This window comes from Dryobates pubescens, chromosome 4, assembly GCF_014839835.1.
Source record: "Dryobates pubescens isolate bDryPub1 chromosome 4, bDryPub1.pri, whole genome shotgun sequence".
NCBI classification, from domain to species: Eukaryota; Metazoa; Chordata; class Aves; order Piciformes; family Picidae; genus Dryobates; species Dryobates pubescens.
The window spans coordinates 2,527,090-2,543,386 of record NC_071615.1 but is presented as its reverse complement, the minus strand read 5'-3'; the positions used below and the strand labels follow the sequence as shown (position 1 = coordinate 2,543,386).

Genomic DNA, 16,297 nt, shown 5'->3' with positions numbered 1-16,297 from the left:
CTTTACCCATGCTAAATGACACTTATTTTTTCACAGCTCAGATGCCAATGTCTTAACCCCAGGGAAAACAGGCAAGTTTGCAATGCTTTAAAAGAAACTAAATAGATGCCCAGATGCAAACATCGACCCCAAAACCAAGCCGCAAGCAAACCAAAGGAAGCAAAGCCAACGTGGATTGACCCCCGAAAGTTACACCGTCCCTGTTAGCACCGGAATCGGCCCCTTTAGCACCAGAATCGGCCCTTCGCTCTCCCCCACCACGTGTTTTGCCAGTTGCAACATCTACCTTGCTTCTTGTCCATGGTTTCCCAGAAATGAAGCACAACTCCAGCACGCCTGGCAGAAAAGCGGGAAGGGGGCGGCCGGGAGGGTGTGGAGAAAAAAAAAAAGAAAGAAAAGGCAAAAAAATAATATATCTAGCTAGCTAGGTCCTGCAGGATCCTGCAGAGCAGGCACCTCTTGCAAGCCCCGGTGGTTATTTTCAGTGGGGATACATGGGCTGGCTTCAGGCGGCTCTCCCGGCCCGGGGTTCGCAGAGCCCGGGAGCAGCGAGCGGGGTGAGCCGCGGAAGGCAGCAGAGCCTTCCCTCCTCGGCAGCTGCCGGAGCCTGGCCGGTCTCGGCTCCGGTTACCCTTGAAAGCTCAACAGTTGTAAAAACTGCAGCGGCGAAATAGCAGATGACGTCAACAGGAAACTGGGGGGGAGCCAGCTCCCAGCTCCAGGAGCCATTGAAGCGCTGGATTGCTAACAGTGCATCCCCGCGGGACGCCTTTTCTTCCGACAAATTCAGCCATTCAAACCCAGCCTGCAGGCACAGAGGCACAACCTTCTCCTTCTCCGTCTCACCCCCCCCAAGCATCCCCCCATCGGAGCGACCCTTGCTCGGGGGCAGCCCTGCCACCAGCCAGCATCAGGCAGTCAGCAGAGCCCACGCTCACCGAGGGGGTGCCGGGATAGAAAGAGGTCACATTTCTTCATGCTGCAGGTGACACCTTAATTGCTCTGCCACTAACAACTATTACCACAACAAATAGCAGAAATATTGTTCCATGACAATATGGGCACAGAGCTCAGCAGCTATTCCAGGGGTTGACAACCGAGACGGCATCTCTGGTGGCAAAATAGAGACTGCTGCATGGATTTGGGTAGTAAATAGCAAGGGAGAGAGATGAAGATGTGGGGGGAAAGAAGTGGGGGAGGTAGAAAAAAAAAAAACACACCTCGTCACTTCTCTACAAACACATGCAAGAAAAGCTGTGGCACAGCATTGCTGCTCTTCCCCTTTCCCTCAAAACCAGCCTGGCAGAAGCCAGCGCTGACATTCTTGATCGAAGCCAGGCTTGGCTGTGACAGGCTGCAGTTTTGTTTTCGATTTCCCCCGTCAGCCTGGAGGGGAGATACTGTAGCAGCATCTTTACCTTCGACTAATGGATCGACAATGAGCCTCCGGTTTGCTCCCTGAGCTGGTCCCTGGCTTGTAGGCTGTGCCTGGCCGTATGCATTTGCAGCCAGAAAAAGTCAGAGGTCAAGGTAAATGCACATACCAACATAATGAGTGACTCTAATTTTAAATGGTGTTTATATAAGCCCCAGAAGGACTGCGGAAGATATTTTCTCAGGCACAATTCCCCTCCCAGGGTATAGTTTCAGGCACAGATCATCAGCATGTGAAGGATGCTGACGCAGGAGCTGCTGCAGCAAGAGTCACCAGCACCAGTCCCCAGAACTCCTGGGGAGAACAGTGCTGAGCTGTCCTCTCATCATTAGCTTCATGGCTGATTCCCCATCCCAGACACAAGATGCCCCGAGGAGATTTCCAGACACCCACAAAATCAGGGTTGCTTTGGAGCAGAAAGTCCCTAACCCAACAGGTGGGGTGGGAAATACCATTTCCTTTGAGCTAGTGCTGTTGGGTTTCAGTGCCTGAGGACCAGGGGTGGTGTAAAGCAGAGCTTCCCAACATCTCTAAAGCACCTTCAAAACAAAACCAACCAAACAAACGAAACCAACACAAAAATCCAAGGGCAAAAAAATAATAAACACAAAATGCTCAGAACAAAAGGGGGAAAAAATTCCTAAAAGACATCCAAGCATCTCAGTATCAGTCAGGGTTGGAAGGGACCACAAGGATCATCTAGTTCCAACCCCCCTGCCATGGGCAGACTTTTCAAGTCTGACTACCGGCAGCTCTTTCACATGGTTGCCAGTCTGGTAGGAATCGCCTGGCCTTGAACTCATCCAGCCCTTCATTCACTACAGGTAATCCCAGAGGAACAGAAGGCACCACTGGGTGTTTCAGTGGTGTTAGTGAGGCCTCCCCACACCTCCGTGCGTGGTCATCACCCTGCAAAGGCGAAGGAAGCCAGGGGAGCAAACCCTCCCGCGGGGAGAAGTCACAGCGCTCGCTGCAGGTCCAGATACACCAGAGCAGAGCCAGGGAGGGGCAAGGATGGCTCCCATCACTCCCACCAGCCTCCTGCCAGTGGGCTGGCGTGAGTAAGTGCAAGACCACACCCTTAAAAACAGCAATGAGCTCAAGCAGCGCCCTGCCAGCGCCAGGCCCCTCTCCCCACCCTTCCCCTGCAAATCCCAAGGCCAGCCTGGTTAGGCTTGGGGACCAAGGAAGAGCCCCTCTGCCATAAGCAGCAAGCACAATGTCCAGTTTAGGGTCAGCAAGGAGCTTTTCAGCAGTGTGTGCTTGGGACTGAGCAAAACACTAACGGCTGCCCCAAGAGAAGAGTCACTGCCCAAGCAGGGGCACAGGGTGCTTTTCATGGGATACCCTTTTCCCTCCGTGGATCAAAGCCCATGCACCAGCAGGCCACACACTGCCCAATGCCCACACCTCACCATCTAACAGGAGTTCCAGTGGGTTTCCTGGCCAAGGCTGTAAAGCAGCTGCATCCCAAAGCCAGGGTGCCCAGCCCTTGCCTGTCCAGGTACAAGGTGCACGTCCCACAGGAAAGCCCCAGGTGCCCAAGCCATGCATGGGACCCACGGCCTGGAAACTCTGCAGCAGCTCTGTTTTCAAACAAAGCCTTTGAACCGATTTCAGTCAGAGAGGGAGCAGCAGGGTCACCCTTCTCAGCCCCTCGGGTGGTGCCTGGGGACAATCAATCACCGACACCGCCCAGGGCTCCGTTCCCTCCGGCCGAGCAGGATGTCACACCGAGGGGGCCACCTGGGCTGGGTGAGACCGATGCAAGGCAGATGGGTGTCACCTCCTGGTACCCAGCAAGGGATCTGGGGACATCAGGCAAAGCTGCCAACAGCCACATTCGTGCTGCCACCTCTGGGGCTCAGAGCCACACCCAGGCTCCGTGCACCGGTCAGATAACGCTGCCGCAAGCCCTGCCGGCTCTGCCAGCAGCTCCGGGAGGATGTCACCGCCCAGTTACAGTCCAGCTGTATTCTTAGGTTACCTGCATAACCCTAAGGACCGGGAATAAAGGAAAAAACCGGTTGATTTTGTGTTTTGTTCCTGCAGTCCTGTGACAAATGCAGGCTCCCCTCCGAGAAACCACACCTGAGCAGAGAGCAGACCTGCTCCTGACAAAGCTGAAAAGCAGCAGCTAGCTGGGATTTGCACTGTGCCATTATGGGACACATTACCTGCACGCCAAGAGTTGGGTTGCTTTGCACCAGAGCTTGGGCAAAACCCCGGGGCAAAAGCAGTTACAGTCCCAGGGACATCTCTTTGGAGCAGGCACTGAGCTGGGGGGTGGGCAGAGCTTCCTCTCCAAGAGGTGCCACAGGGCTGGACACTGCCTCCTCTGCATCCCTCACTCCATCTGGATTTCATAAAACGCAGCACAGGAGGCTCCACCTCAGCATGAGGAAAAACTTCTGTACTGCGAGGGTGACAGAGCCCTGGAGCAGGCTGCCCGGAGAGGTTGTGGAGTCTCCTTCTCTGGAGACTTTCAAGACCCATCTGGATGCATTCCTGTGTGACCTACCCTAAGCGCCCCTGCTTTGGAGGGGGGGTTGGACTCGATCTCCAGGGGTCCATATTGATGAGAAGGAATGCACCTACTCAAAGCTCAGCTGCCATGCCAGTGCGGACCCACCAAGGGCAGGCTGGGAAAATGCTTGGGGGGGGGTAAATTAAGCCAGACCAAACCAAGCACAGGGCACGAGTCTGGCCAGCCCACAGCACGCGTGGCCAGCAGCCACCTCGTGGGACCAGCACCGACTCGGCCGCAGCCCCTGGCGTGCTGCCACCAGACAAAGGTCTGGAAGCAATCCCAGCCCCGAGGCCTTAATGGTTAGGGGAAAGTGGAGGAGATGGTGCTTAGAGAAAAGCAAACGACCGTGCTACAAAAGCAATTCAAACACAGAACAACACAAAAACAGAGCGAAAGGAGGAGGCAGAGCCATCATCACCTGCACCTCTCTCTCCGCAGCAAGCACCCAGCTCTTCCCAGAGCAACACTCCTCCTCCCTTTGATTTCTCAGCCCACAGGCAAAGCCGTGAAAGAATAAGATGTGTTTGCAATTGATGTGTTCAGCTGGTGACAGTTTCCTAATGCGAGAGAAAACTCAAACTGCTTTTGGAATAGATCAGCTTGACAGGAGGCAGACTGTTAGTTAGCGGGAAAGGAAAAGAGCCATTTGACTTTTTGTCAGCTGTAACTCAACCCTCCAGAGTCGACAGACACTCTTTTTCTAGCCAAACTGGTGCAATTCAAGTACTTCCAGGTGTCTCTAAAACGCTGTAAACTTGGCAGGAGAGCAGAATATTCCTCCTCTGCTTCTAATGCAATTCTTTATTGAGGGGAGGTGGGGGGGAAGTAAATATTAGCTTTCTACCATCCTCCCTTCCAATTTATTTTGGGCAGGGATAGAGTGATTTCATTTCTGCAAATGATGTCAGACAGAGCAGGCACCTGCTCTGAAAGTGGAATTTATCAAGGGGGAAAATAACCAAGGAAGGACTCAGTGTCTACAGCCACCTGCTCAAGGAGAGGGATAGAAACAAGAGACCAACCAGGTGCTTCCCTGGCCCAGATACCTCAGGACCTTCCCAAGACCAGCACCTCTGCTGCAGAACAGGGCAGGAGCTGCTCAGATGGTTTGTAGTGATGTTAGCCTCTGGAATCTGGAGCTATTCCCTGCTCCCAGGATGCTGCTGCGGCTCAGGAGGACAAAGCCAAAGCACCTTCAGAGCAAAACCTCTGATCTCCAGCAGCGACCCAGCACCATGTCCCTGTAACTTCAGTGGCCATCCCTCTTCCCTGCCTCTGTCCTGTCCCCACTCTGGAGAGCCAGACAGAAGATCCAGAGGACTCATCAGGCCAGAGAGTTGGTGTAAAGCAGACATGGCCAGCTGGAGTCTCCAGTTCTTCCACTGTGTCTTTCTCAGAGAAGAATTCATCCCATCATGAGGGGAATGGGCTCTGAGATGCCTTCCCAGGCTTGGATGAGACAAAGGAAAACCAGAGGTTGAGAGCAGCCGAGGAACACAGAGACTGTCCAATTCCCCTCAGGCTGCTACTCAACCTTACCTCCATATGAGCCTGCTACTGCACTCACCCCTCAGCCAAAAAGCATCAGTCTTTACTGCTAATGATGCTCCCAAGTCAAGAGTGTTGAAAGGTGACCCATCTGGTCCCCACAACCTGCTTGCAAGGAGCCTGGGAGTAAGAGCTGATGTAGCAAGGGGAGAGCTGGCTCCTGAAACCCCCAGGAGAGCTTGGCCACAGCAAACCAGACCTGCAGCCTCTTCTCCTGGCATTCACCACACCAACCCTCTGACCCTCACCACATATCTCTGGCTCTCCCATCACTGTTGGTTCCTCTGCCCCAGAGGACAGACTACATCCACATTCCCAGTCCCTTGTCCAGCTGGTCCATGAGTTCAGCTCCTGCTGCTGGCTGGGTTAGGATGCTAAGGATATCATAGAACCTTAACATGCTTCAGGTTAGAAGGGACCTTCAAATGTTATCTAGTCCAATCCTCCTGCAGCCAGCAGGGACATCTGCAACCAGAGCAGGTTGCTCAGAGCCCCATACAACCTGACCTGGAATGGTTCCAGGGATGCAGCATCTACCAGCTCCCTGGGCAACCTGGGCCAGTGTCTCACCACCCTCAGAGTGAAAAATGCCTTCCTTCTATCTAGTCTGAATCTCCCTCTTTCAGTTTAAACCATCACACCTTGCCTTATTACTCATGCCCTTGTAGAAAGTCCTTCAGCTTTTAAGTACTGAAAGGCCACCAGAAGGTCTCCCTGGAGCCTCTTGGCTGAACAACCTCAACTCTCTCAGCCTGGCCTCACAGCCAAAGGGTTCCAGCCCTTGGATCACTGCTGTGGCCTCCTCTGGCTTTGCTCCCACAGGTCCATGTCTCTCCTGTGCTGAGGACTCCAGAGCTCCAGCCCTGCAGGTGGGGTCTCAGCTGCCCAGCCTGCTGTGGATGCAGCCCCAGACACGGCGGTGGGCATGGTGCCCGCTCAGATCCTCTTATCAGAAGCTGCCACATCCCTGCATGGGGAAAACATCCCTGTGGCAGATGTGCCCAGTACCCACAGGGCAGTTTTGATTCATACCCAGGCAAGGCAGGGCCTCCATGGGCAGTGTGCCCACAGCTCAGCAGCCTTTTACCACCACAGCCCCACGTGGCTGCTGGCAGGAAGGGCACAGCCTCGCTCTGCTGCTTCCCTTTGGGTGGGCTTTAGTTTTCCCTCTCCTTTTTTCCACTCCTTGCCAATCCAGCCATTGCACTGCAATTTTGAGAGCATTCAGGGGGAAAAAAGCCTTGCAGGTTTTTCTGCCTAGCCAAGCCAGACTCAAGAGCCATCTCTCCATCCTAGGAAGCCAGCAGTCCCAACACATCCAGCTCATATCCCAGCTCAAGAGCTCCCAGGCTGACTCACAGTATCACAGTCTCACAATACATCACAGGTTGGAAGAAACCTCCAGAGATCATCAGGTCCAACCCCCCTGCCAAAGCAGGATCACCCAGGGTAGTCCACATAGGAATGCATCCAGGTGGGTTTGAATGTGTCCAGAGAGGGAGGCTCCACAACCTCTCTGGGCAGCCTCCTCCAGTGGCTCCATCACACCCTCACTGTAAAGAAGTTTCTCCTCATGTGGAGGTGAAACCACTTATGTTCAAGCTGTACCTGCTGTTCCTTGTCTGATTACAGTACTCCACCCAAAAGAGCTTGGCCTCCTCCACTTGACACCCACCCCTCAGATATTTACAGACATTGATCAGATCCCCTTTCAGTCTCCTCAAGACTAAACAGCCCCAGGTTTCTCGATCTCTCTTCATAAGGGGGTGCTCAAGCCCCCAGTCTCCTTGTGACTCAATGCAGTTCAGCCCTGCAGCTCCTCAAGGGCTCACTTGAGGCTTCCAAGAACCATTTCCACTTTGATAAGAAACAACACACTCTAAAAATCCCCTTTAGTCCACAGAACCAGCCTCACACCAAGGGTGTGGGGAAAGCAGGGGTGCTCTGCAGAGCAGCGTGGGAATGGGCAAGGAGAGGAGCTGCAAGGAGCCAAAAGCTGTTGGAGACAAAGGGCCAGGCTGCCTGGCTCCCCTCCCTGTGCTGCAACAGTAAAACCCCAGGGGGAAATCCACAGTTACCAGACAAGAAATTCTTTGGGGATGCCAAATTAAAGGTAAACTCTGGCAGCTACCTGGAAGCCACACAAAAGAAATCACACATACAGGAGGAGAGCTGCTGGAGGAAAGGATGAGTTGTTTCCTAGCACCTCAGCAAGGCTGGTGGTTAAGAGTTTCAATTCAAACTCCCTCACCCACAATTTCTGCCTGGTGGTTTCTAGAGGCACCTCTTCCAGCCTCTGCTTTACTCTGCTCACCCAGGCACCCTTCAACAAAAGCAGGCAGTGTAATTAATACCTGTGAAAAGATTCTCCTGGGCAAGAGAGCAGGGGCTGCAGAGCACATGAGACAGCCTGGCCACAGGACAGCCCAGTGGGCATCCTAGGCTCAGAGGACAGCCCCAGTCCTAGCCAGTGCCAGCCATCCTCTGGCCACGATGCTCACAGCCAAGCAATCACAGGCATCAACTGAAAACCTGGAAGAAACGAGCTGTGGATGCTGATGAAGAGTGAATGCAGGGGGGTGTAGAAGCAGCAGATCTGCAACACCCACCTGCTTTTCTGGCAGTGTGCAGCTGTTCCCAGCCTTAAGGCAAAGGGGTGCTGCCAAAGAGAGACACAGCATAGCACAGAGGCTGATGCTGGTACATGCTGATCCCCCCAGCAGCAGCATCTCCCCGGGACCTGCATCCTCCTTTCTGACCAGCAAGCTCTTGCCTATGGGGCTGGTAGCTGGCAGGAGCATCATGGGTCAGCCAGGTGGGGAGGATGATTTTAGTTGCAGGGAGACCAGGGAAACCTCAAAAGCCACCTGAGCACACGTGCACACGCACGGAATTGCCTTGTGCTGGCAGGGACTCCCCGGGTGCAGACACGGGGTTTACAAACAGGCACGTGGGGCTGGGCCTGTCACCTGCCCCCAAGCACCTGCTAAAGGAGCCTGGAAGATGACAAAGAGCAGCCAAAGCAACGTATCAGCACAAGATCGTTTCACCTTTGGCTGAGGTGCAACTTGGCAGCAGGTCAGGAGGGAACCCAAGCAGTCCCCAGCAGCAGGGGATTTTCAGCTATGCAGAGCGGCTTTCGTCAGAAGCCTTTGTGGTGAAGCACATCTGGCTCTCAGGAGAGCCACGTCATGCTCAGTGACATGCTGCAAAGACATCCTCACGTCCTCAGGACAACACAACCCCCCCTGCACTGTGCCTGCCCAGGGGGAAGACCTTCGGGGCTGACTCAGAGGGACCATCCCCGGGGCTGCACGTCCTGCTGCTCTGCCATCTCCCCCTCAAGCCTCCACTTTCTCTCCCCCACACCAAGCAAACCAAGATCTCCATCCTGCAGCAAAGAACAGTCACATCACACAGTGTGCTTGCCCTTCACTGCCTTTCATAGGGAAGTCTCCTGCAGGGAGAGTTGCATGCAGCAGGAGAGGACATCTGCTCCACCTGCTTTGAGATGGATGGATGGATAACATCCTCCAGCAAGCTGGGCCAGGATGCCACCAGCTCCAAGGGCTGCCATTACCACCAGTGGAGACAGCCAGGCCTGCATGGCACCATAGGCAACTCCACACACCACAAAGCAGTATCTAACTGGCCTGCAAGCCCAGACAAGCTGACACTCCCTAGATAACCTCCGTCATCCTGCCCTGAACCACCCCCAGCCCGTCCACGTAACCACCACTGCATGCTTATGATCTGTCAGACACATGACTGTCACCTGCCAAGCCCTGCAGAACACCTCCTTCCTCCTCTATCCCCCTGCCCTGCACCACGGGTCACCTGCACCCACCACCACCAGGCCATAAGGTAGAACACAGCTCTTGGCACCACCACAGGGATGCCTGCAGGACCCCGCCCCAGCTGCAGGGTTTTATTCCTGCCTCATTGGCAATCTCCAAGACCTTTATGGGAAGAAAATAATCACCATTAAAAGCTGCTTGAAGTTTCCTGAAAGACACAGCAGATACTTGCAAGGCAGGAGGTGAGGCTGCAGGGTACAAACACCCACGACAAGGGAGACTCAGCGCCCAACAGGCAGCTCCCAGGGAGGAGAAGGTCCAACACCATCATCATCCTCAGACAGGGTCAGCGGATATAAGCAATTAGGCTGATGCCAGCACCAAACCACAGCTAAGGTTAGCAGCCTCTGATGGGAAATTACTTGTGTGGAGCACTTTGGAGGTTTCTTCCTTCCCCAAACTACATTATTGTTTTTTTTCTTTGGTGGTGGTGGTGTGGGGGGAGGAAGGGTGGAAGCTCTACAAACAAGTTCTGCTAAGTTCTGTCTCCTCCTCATCCTGCCTCCCCTCAAGTTGTTTTCAATGGAAATTCATCTTTAAAAAAAATATATATATAGAAGCAAGAAGCAGCATTTTGCTTGAAAGGATGAAATGGAGGCTCAGGGCACAGGGCAGATGTAGCTCAGCAGTGACCTCCCACAGCTCAGTGCACGCAGGAGGATGGATGCTGGAGTAGTCTGGTGGGTGCTGGACCCTCCCCAGCTCCTCATGCACTGTGCCAGCTCCCAGAAAAAGAGGCAAGAGCCAGGCCATCCCCTTCAGATGTCTCCTTCCCTGGCTTCCAGGCAAGCAGGGCTGCAAAGCCATTGCTCCCAGGGTCAGGGCAGAGGCATCCTGCTGCACCACACCCCAGCACACCAAACAGCTCCCTCAGGACACAACCACCACATTTCAGAGGAACCAAGCTCCAGCACTGGCTGTCTTTAACAACAAGATCTGCTGCCTTTATACACAATGCAGCTTCACTGGCCCCAGAGCTGCTGGACTGCCTGCAGCGGTTCCTGGAAACAACGTCCTGACCTCCAGCCAAGCACGGTGCTCACCATCATCCCTGACCTTAAAGCCTGTGATCCCCCATGTCCCTCTGCAGTAGAGCCAGCAGCACAGGAGGGCAATCACACCACAAGGAAAAGCCCACCAGGCTCCAGAGCTTCCCAGGGGCAGTCTATCTTCTCTTTCAGTGCACAAAGCAGCCCCGTGCCACGGTGCCCACAGATTAACTAAGCCATGTGGACAACACAGCACAGGATTAGTGGGGAGAAAAGATGCTGGAGAGAATCCAAACCCCCTCACCTTCATCCCACTGCAGGTTCAGAACTTCCTGCCCAGCATTAGGCAGCAATCCCCTCCCTCCCATACCCACTGGGACCACGAGACTCCCAAATCCTGCCCTTCCCCTTAACTACACCATAACTCACTGCATCCTGCATGGGCAGAGAAAGGTGTCCTGTCCCAGCTCCAGAGAGGGGAGCAGAGACTGAGACACTACAAGCTGAGGCCAGCTGGACCACAAGACACTACTGTGATATCTGAGACAGATGCAGTGGTGCCCAGTAATTATGGTCTTCCTTGGGGCAATGAACAATTACACTCACAGTGCTGCCATGGAATTAGTGCAGCATCAGCCCCAAGCAGATCTGGAGCTGTGGGGAGATGGATTATCTCCCAGACTGATAGAAGAACAGAAACTTCCAGTTTCTAGCTTGAAAGAAATCCTCTCTGCCCTCTCCCTCACCCAAAATCCCTGGCTGAGATTTGACCTGCACTACAGAATTTTGTCAGCAAGAGGTGGCAGGTAGGTCTAGCTCTATTTGTACCCACAAACAGTCCTGAGTCACACCTATAAAACCCCAGACTTTTTGTTGATAGACTAAAATCACCTCCCCAGCCAACCCAAGTTCCTCACCCAGCTCTTTCCCCAGCAAACAGCCTGCCTGGGCAGTACCTTTTTAACACCAGTGAAAACCATCTTCCATCCTCACAGAGCCCCACATCCACAGCAGTGGCTTCTCAGGTCATGAAATCACCAGGACCAGAAACCTACATCCCTTCCCAGGCACCCAAAGGGAAGCTCTACAAAGCACAGAGGAGTTTCCTCCAGCAGCAAACCACAGGGGCAAAGCAAACTTGGGCTTAGCCCTGAACCGGAGGCTGGAGCCCAGAGCTAGAAAAGCAAAGCAGCAGCCTTTAGAGAGAAGCAACATGCACTGAAAAAGCAAGTATGGGAGCATCCCTCCAGGGAAAGGGACTGCTGAAGCACAGCTAAGTATTTGTCACCTCCAACACGATACTGTGCCCACCATTATGCTCACAGAAAGCAGCACAAGGAAGAGGGCAAAGGTCTGTGCCCTCTCTGTGATTGTTCTCATCAGCTGGATGATTCCATGGGATCAGAGCTCCTAGTCATGCCACTTCCCTGCTCACATGCACCCAGGGGACATCAGGCTGGTGGCTGAACAGGAGCCCAAAGGCAAAGTCCTGCTTCCCCAGGTCATGGTTCCATGTGTGTTTTCAGCAGAACTGCCTGGGTTTGGGGTGGCAGCAGGAAAAGTGTGAATGGCACATGAGACAGTACAGGAGTCACAGATGACTGAATTGCATAATGGTGGTAAGATCCCATGGAGGGCACAGCCAGGGCATGGCAGGGACACGTCCCCATTGCTTATTTACCTACCCAGAATAGATGCACCACCAGAACAAACACCAGTTCATCCCTGGGCTCTGGCATTTCTCACCACCGGTTCTTAACAAGCCTTGGTGTCAAAGGAGAGCTGTCTGCCCAGAAACACAGCCTGCCTTAGCTGGACACCTCCCAGCAACACCCATCTTCCTGGAGGAAGATCTCTCCCCTAAAGAAAAGGACTTGCTTTTGAATTAGTTGCCACTGGGTGAGCCCAGGGGAAGCCAAGCAGGTCTCCCTCCAGACCCCACCTGTGCGCTCTTCCTCCCCACAGCTGCACAGCTCCTTTCTCCAGCAAACTCCCTGGGCTGGGAGACAAGCACCTCCACACCTTCCATGCCTCTGCCTGTCCCCTCAGGAGGGGCTTCCCAGGGGCCACCCAAGTCACAGCCAACAGCCATGGTGATGGGCACATGGAAGAAGTCTTCCTAGAGAGGCAGCGAATATACCTCAAGCCCCAGGGGAAAGGCAGCAGCCTGGAATTGCACACAGGGTCTAGCGGAGACTCTGCACCCTCCACCTTACTTCTGCACTCACCCTGAAGCTGCAAACCCCCCAGGGCTCAATCTCCTTCTGCTTTAACCTCTGGGATACATCTCCTGTCTCTTCACAGCATCCATTTCACCCAAAACACAAAGGTGCAGGCTTTGTTGGGAAACCTTGCCCAGCACCAGCCACGCGTCGCAACGCGCAGCTGGAGGCGGCGCCCCTTGCAACGCTCTGCCAAGGAGGACAACCCGGGCAGCTGCAGAGCTTCTCACACCATTCCCTCATTCAGGTGCATCCAGTGGATGGAAGACATCTGGAGGCATCTTTGGTGAGCTGGGAGAAGAGGGAAGCCTTTGCATGTTCCACTAAACATCAGACGGGCGCCGCGAGATCGACCCAAGCGGCGTTCTTCCCACACACCTGATGCCGCGAGATAACCTGGACCGAGCAGATAGGGGCACGGGAAGAGGAAGAAAGCCCCAATCCTCCCTAAGCTTAGCATAATCCCCAGGAGGTGTTTATCTCCCAAGCTATGTTTAGCACGGAGCGAGGCAAAGCTCTCGCCCAGCACCATTCCTATCGCCCAGCACCATTCCTATGGCGCGTGTCACGGCCAGCCACACGCAGCCCCAGAAACTCCCGGGGCAGGAGACAAGCCTGTGACTAACTCACGACGAAGGCAGGTGAGGCTTGGTAAGCATCTGTCACAGAAACAGCCAGCCTGAGAGCTTCAATGCAGCAGCCTCCTTTTTACCACCCTGATCAATTCAGCCAGCAAGAAAGAAACCCCCCACGAGCGCTCACTGGACTTCCCCCGAGGAGAAGCAGGGAGATTTAGCTTCAAAACCAGGCTGCCCAACAGGCAAAGGAGCTGCTGCCAGCAGCATTCACAGTGCCAGCAGCAGGTGCACGCACTTGGAGCTAGGACCATCCCTATGCCCAGCCTCAGAAGGCTGGCACTGCCAAGGCAAGACGTAAAACCAAGCAAAGGCACAGTGGATGGCAAGCAGGATGAGAAGAGAGGGGTTTGAAGAGACAGGTCAAGCAGACACACTCAGGATCAATCCCCATGCTGAACACTGCCCCAAGAGAGGCAAAGGAGCTTGGGTCAAATGGGGACCCAGAGCTGGCAGTGCACACCTGGCACACATGCAACACCTCCAGCAAAGGATATCAGGAGTAATTGTATGAATGAAGCAGTTGATCACAACCAACAGTCCCACGCAACCTGCAGATACAGACAAGTTCCAAACTTCCTCCAAGGAAAGAGCCACATTCCCAGGTGCTCCCACCACCGGTATCGCCCTTTGCTGCCAGCCAGGTTGCTTCCCCCCCAGATCCTCATTTCCTGCAGAAGCGGTCCCGCAGCCAAGCTCACCTTTTCCCTCCATCCACACATCCACACGCGTGAGCCAAGTAAGAGGTCTGGGCTAGGCTGTGCCGGTGAGAGCCTTTTTAAGAAGCCCGGCTGATCCCTTTCAGCGCGGGCCGGCGGGAGGCATGTGCTCGTACCTGTGAGTCAGCAGCTCCGCTCAGCAGCACCGTAAATCGCTGCTGATTCACACCCTGCTTACACAGCAAACAGGAAACTCAGGTCCACATTCCCTCCGGTTAAGACACGGGTCTTTTAAAAATGGGGGCTGGAAAAAAAAGTCACGCCGAGGTGCGTTCATCTGTTCACATGGTTCCTGACTTCAAGTTTCCAGAGCATCACTCCCGAACGAGGAAAAACTCTCACATTTCGATCCGGTGATAAGAGAGAGGCAGCAACCGAGCTCCCTGTGCTCCCTCCTCCGCCCGGTCTGCGCTCACGGTGCTGATGCAACCGGGTCCCGGGAGCACCAAGGCACTAGCAAAACCATCTCCTCATCTTCCTCACTCCCGCCACGCTGGCGGTGTCATCCCAGGCTGATGCTTGCCACCTGGTGCTCACCTTGGGACAGCGACCAGGCCACCTGAGTCACGGCGATGCTCTATAAATAACACCCGTGACACAGGGTCACGTTTTTGACAGCCAAGGATGGTGGCAGCAATGGGAAACTCCACCACGGTGCTCCTGGCACATGCAGCAGCATCGGGTCATGGATGTGGCACAGCCACCAAAACGAAAGTCTGTGCCATGGGGAATTGGATCTAGGACATAGGGTACAGGATCTACGCTGTGGGGAGCAGGATCCTCGCCCTCATCCTTCTTGCCTCGTTAGGCCAAGACAAAAGCTCTGTTCATCCTCGGCACAGGCTGGTGCAAGCCCCACGACACTTGCCGAGCTGCCACGGGGGGTTCTTTGAGGGGCAGAGCCTCCAGCAGCAGGGACAGCACTCCCATACTGTTATTTATGGTTCTCCACACCACTAACAGCGTCAGGCTCCGCGGCCTCCAGCTCCACTTCCCCTCCACGCAGCTCACAAACCCCGGCCTCTGCAGCCCAGAGGAGACACAGGAGCCTGCCCCGATCTCAGCGAGCGATGCTGGGCTGCAGACAGCTCACGCCGGGACAGGCCACGCAGAGGAAGCCCCGGCCGGCAGCAGCGGGGAGCCCACGCCCGGCGCGTTGGGCAACAGCCCCGTCCCCGCGAGTTACGCCAGACTCGACAACGCAGCCGCAGCCCGCTCCCCCACTCCCCAGCCCCTCTCCTCCCAGCCCCTCAGCCCTGCGGAGCATCACCCCCCGGACCCGACCCTACCTTTGGGCAGGGACATGGCAGCGACAGTCCCGCAGCGCCCAGCCTGAGCGCGGCGCCCGGCGAAGTCCAGCCCAGCGCGGTGGCCGCGGGGGAAGAGCGACGGGGCGGGGCGACATGCGGCAGGCTCCGCCCCCGCGAAGCCGGATTGGTCCGCGACGGGAATGGGGGCGTGGCTAACGCTCCAAGCTGGGAGAGTTTCGCGGTTCTCGGGCATAGGGGTGAGGAGGAAATGATATGGGCGGCCAGCCGGCCGGGCGGCAGGCAGGCAGAGTGCCGTTGCCGTGTAACCGGGGCGTCCCCGCTTTCCTCGTCACCGGCGTGACTCCGCCGCGGCACACGAAGGGTAGAGGTGGCGGCTGGGGCGCGGAGCTTTGCCGGCAGCACGGTTTAGGAGACCACCGTCCTGTGCTACGCTTTGCCCCAGGCACTTAGCATGGGGTGCTGTGCAGCTGAAGCCGGCCAAACTGAACTCTCGTCTCGTGGGTCTCTGCTCCTACACGCCGTGGGTTCCACCAGTGGGTCTAGCTGAGAAATCGATGGGAACTTATTCATCTCCGAGTCACTGACAAATTCTGTGACTCTCTGATTCAAAGAAATCAATCCCTCACAGCCCAGCAATGCGCAGTAGCACGTTCCGGGGTGAGGATGTGGGCTGCAAGCCTTCTGCTGTCAGCACAGACTAAGAGTAGGGGTTATTCAGCCTGGAGAAGAGAAAGCTCAAGGAAGACCTTCTTGTGGTCTTTCACTACTTAAAGGCAGTCTGTCTATCAGTGACTGGGTGAAAGGTGATGGTTTTAAACTAAATGAGGGAGATTTGGACATTTTTTACGCTGAGGGTGGGGAGACCCTGGCCCATGTAGATGCCCCATCCCTGGAAGCATTACAAGTCACGTTGGATGGGGCTCTGAGCAATCTGCTCTAGTTTAAGATGTCCCTGCTAACTGCAGGAAGGTTGGAGGAAGATGATCTTTAAGGTACCTTCCAACCCAAACCAGTCTATGATTCTGTGATGCTCCCCAAACACCTGAATTGGGCTACAGACCGTAGCAGCCAAACAGGACATGAGTGATGCA

At 55.0% G+C, this 16,297-nt stretch overlaps 1 protein-coding gene across 3 annotated transcripts in view; it reads right to left on the bottom strand.

The window, feature by feature from the left end:
* The window catches only part of MAP2K3 (mitogen-activated protein kinase kinase 3), a 33,134-nt gene extending 17,821 nt beyond the window's left edge, over positions 1-15,313 (bottom strand). Inside the window, exon 1 of one of the 3 annotated variants that reach the window (XM_054180303.1) lies at positions 15,225-15,313. In XM_054180303.1, coding sequence (XP_054036278.1) covers positions 15,225-15,240 — 16 coding nt within the window. In that variant the 5' untranslated portion in view covers positions 15,241-15,313. Of the gene's footprint in view, positions 1-286; positions 370-15,224 lie in introns of those variants that run through there. The other 2 variants (XM_054180304.1, XM_009896822.2) reach the window with 2 other exon arrangements.
* Positions 15,314-16,297: the final 984 nt, after the last annotated feature.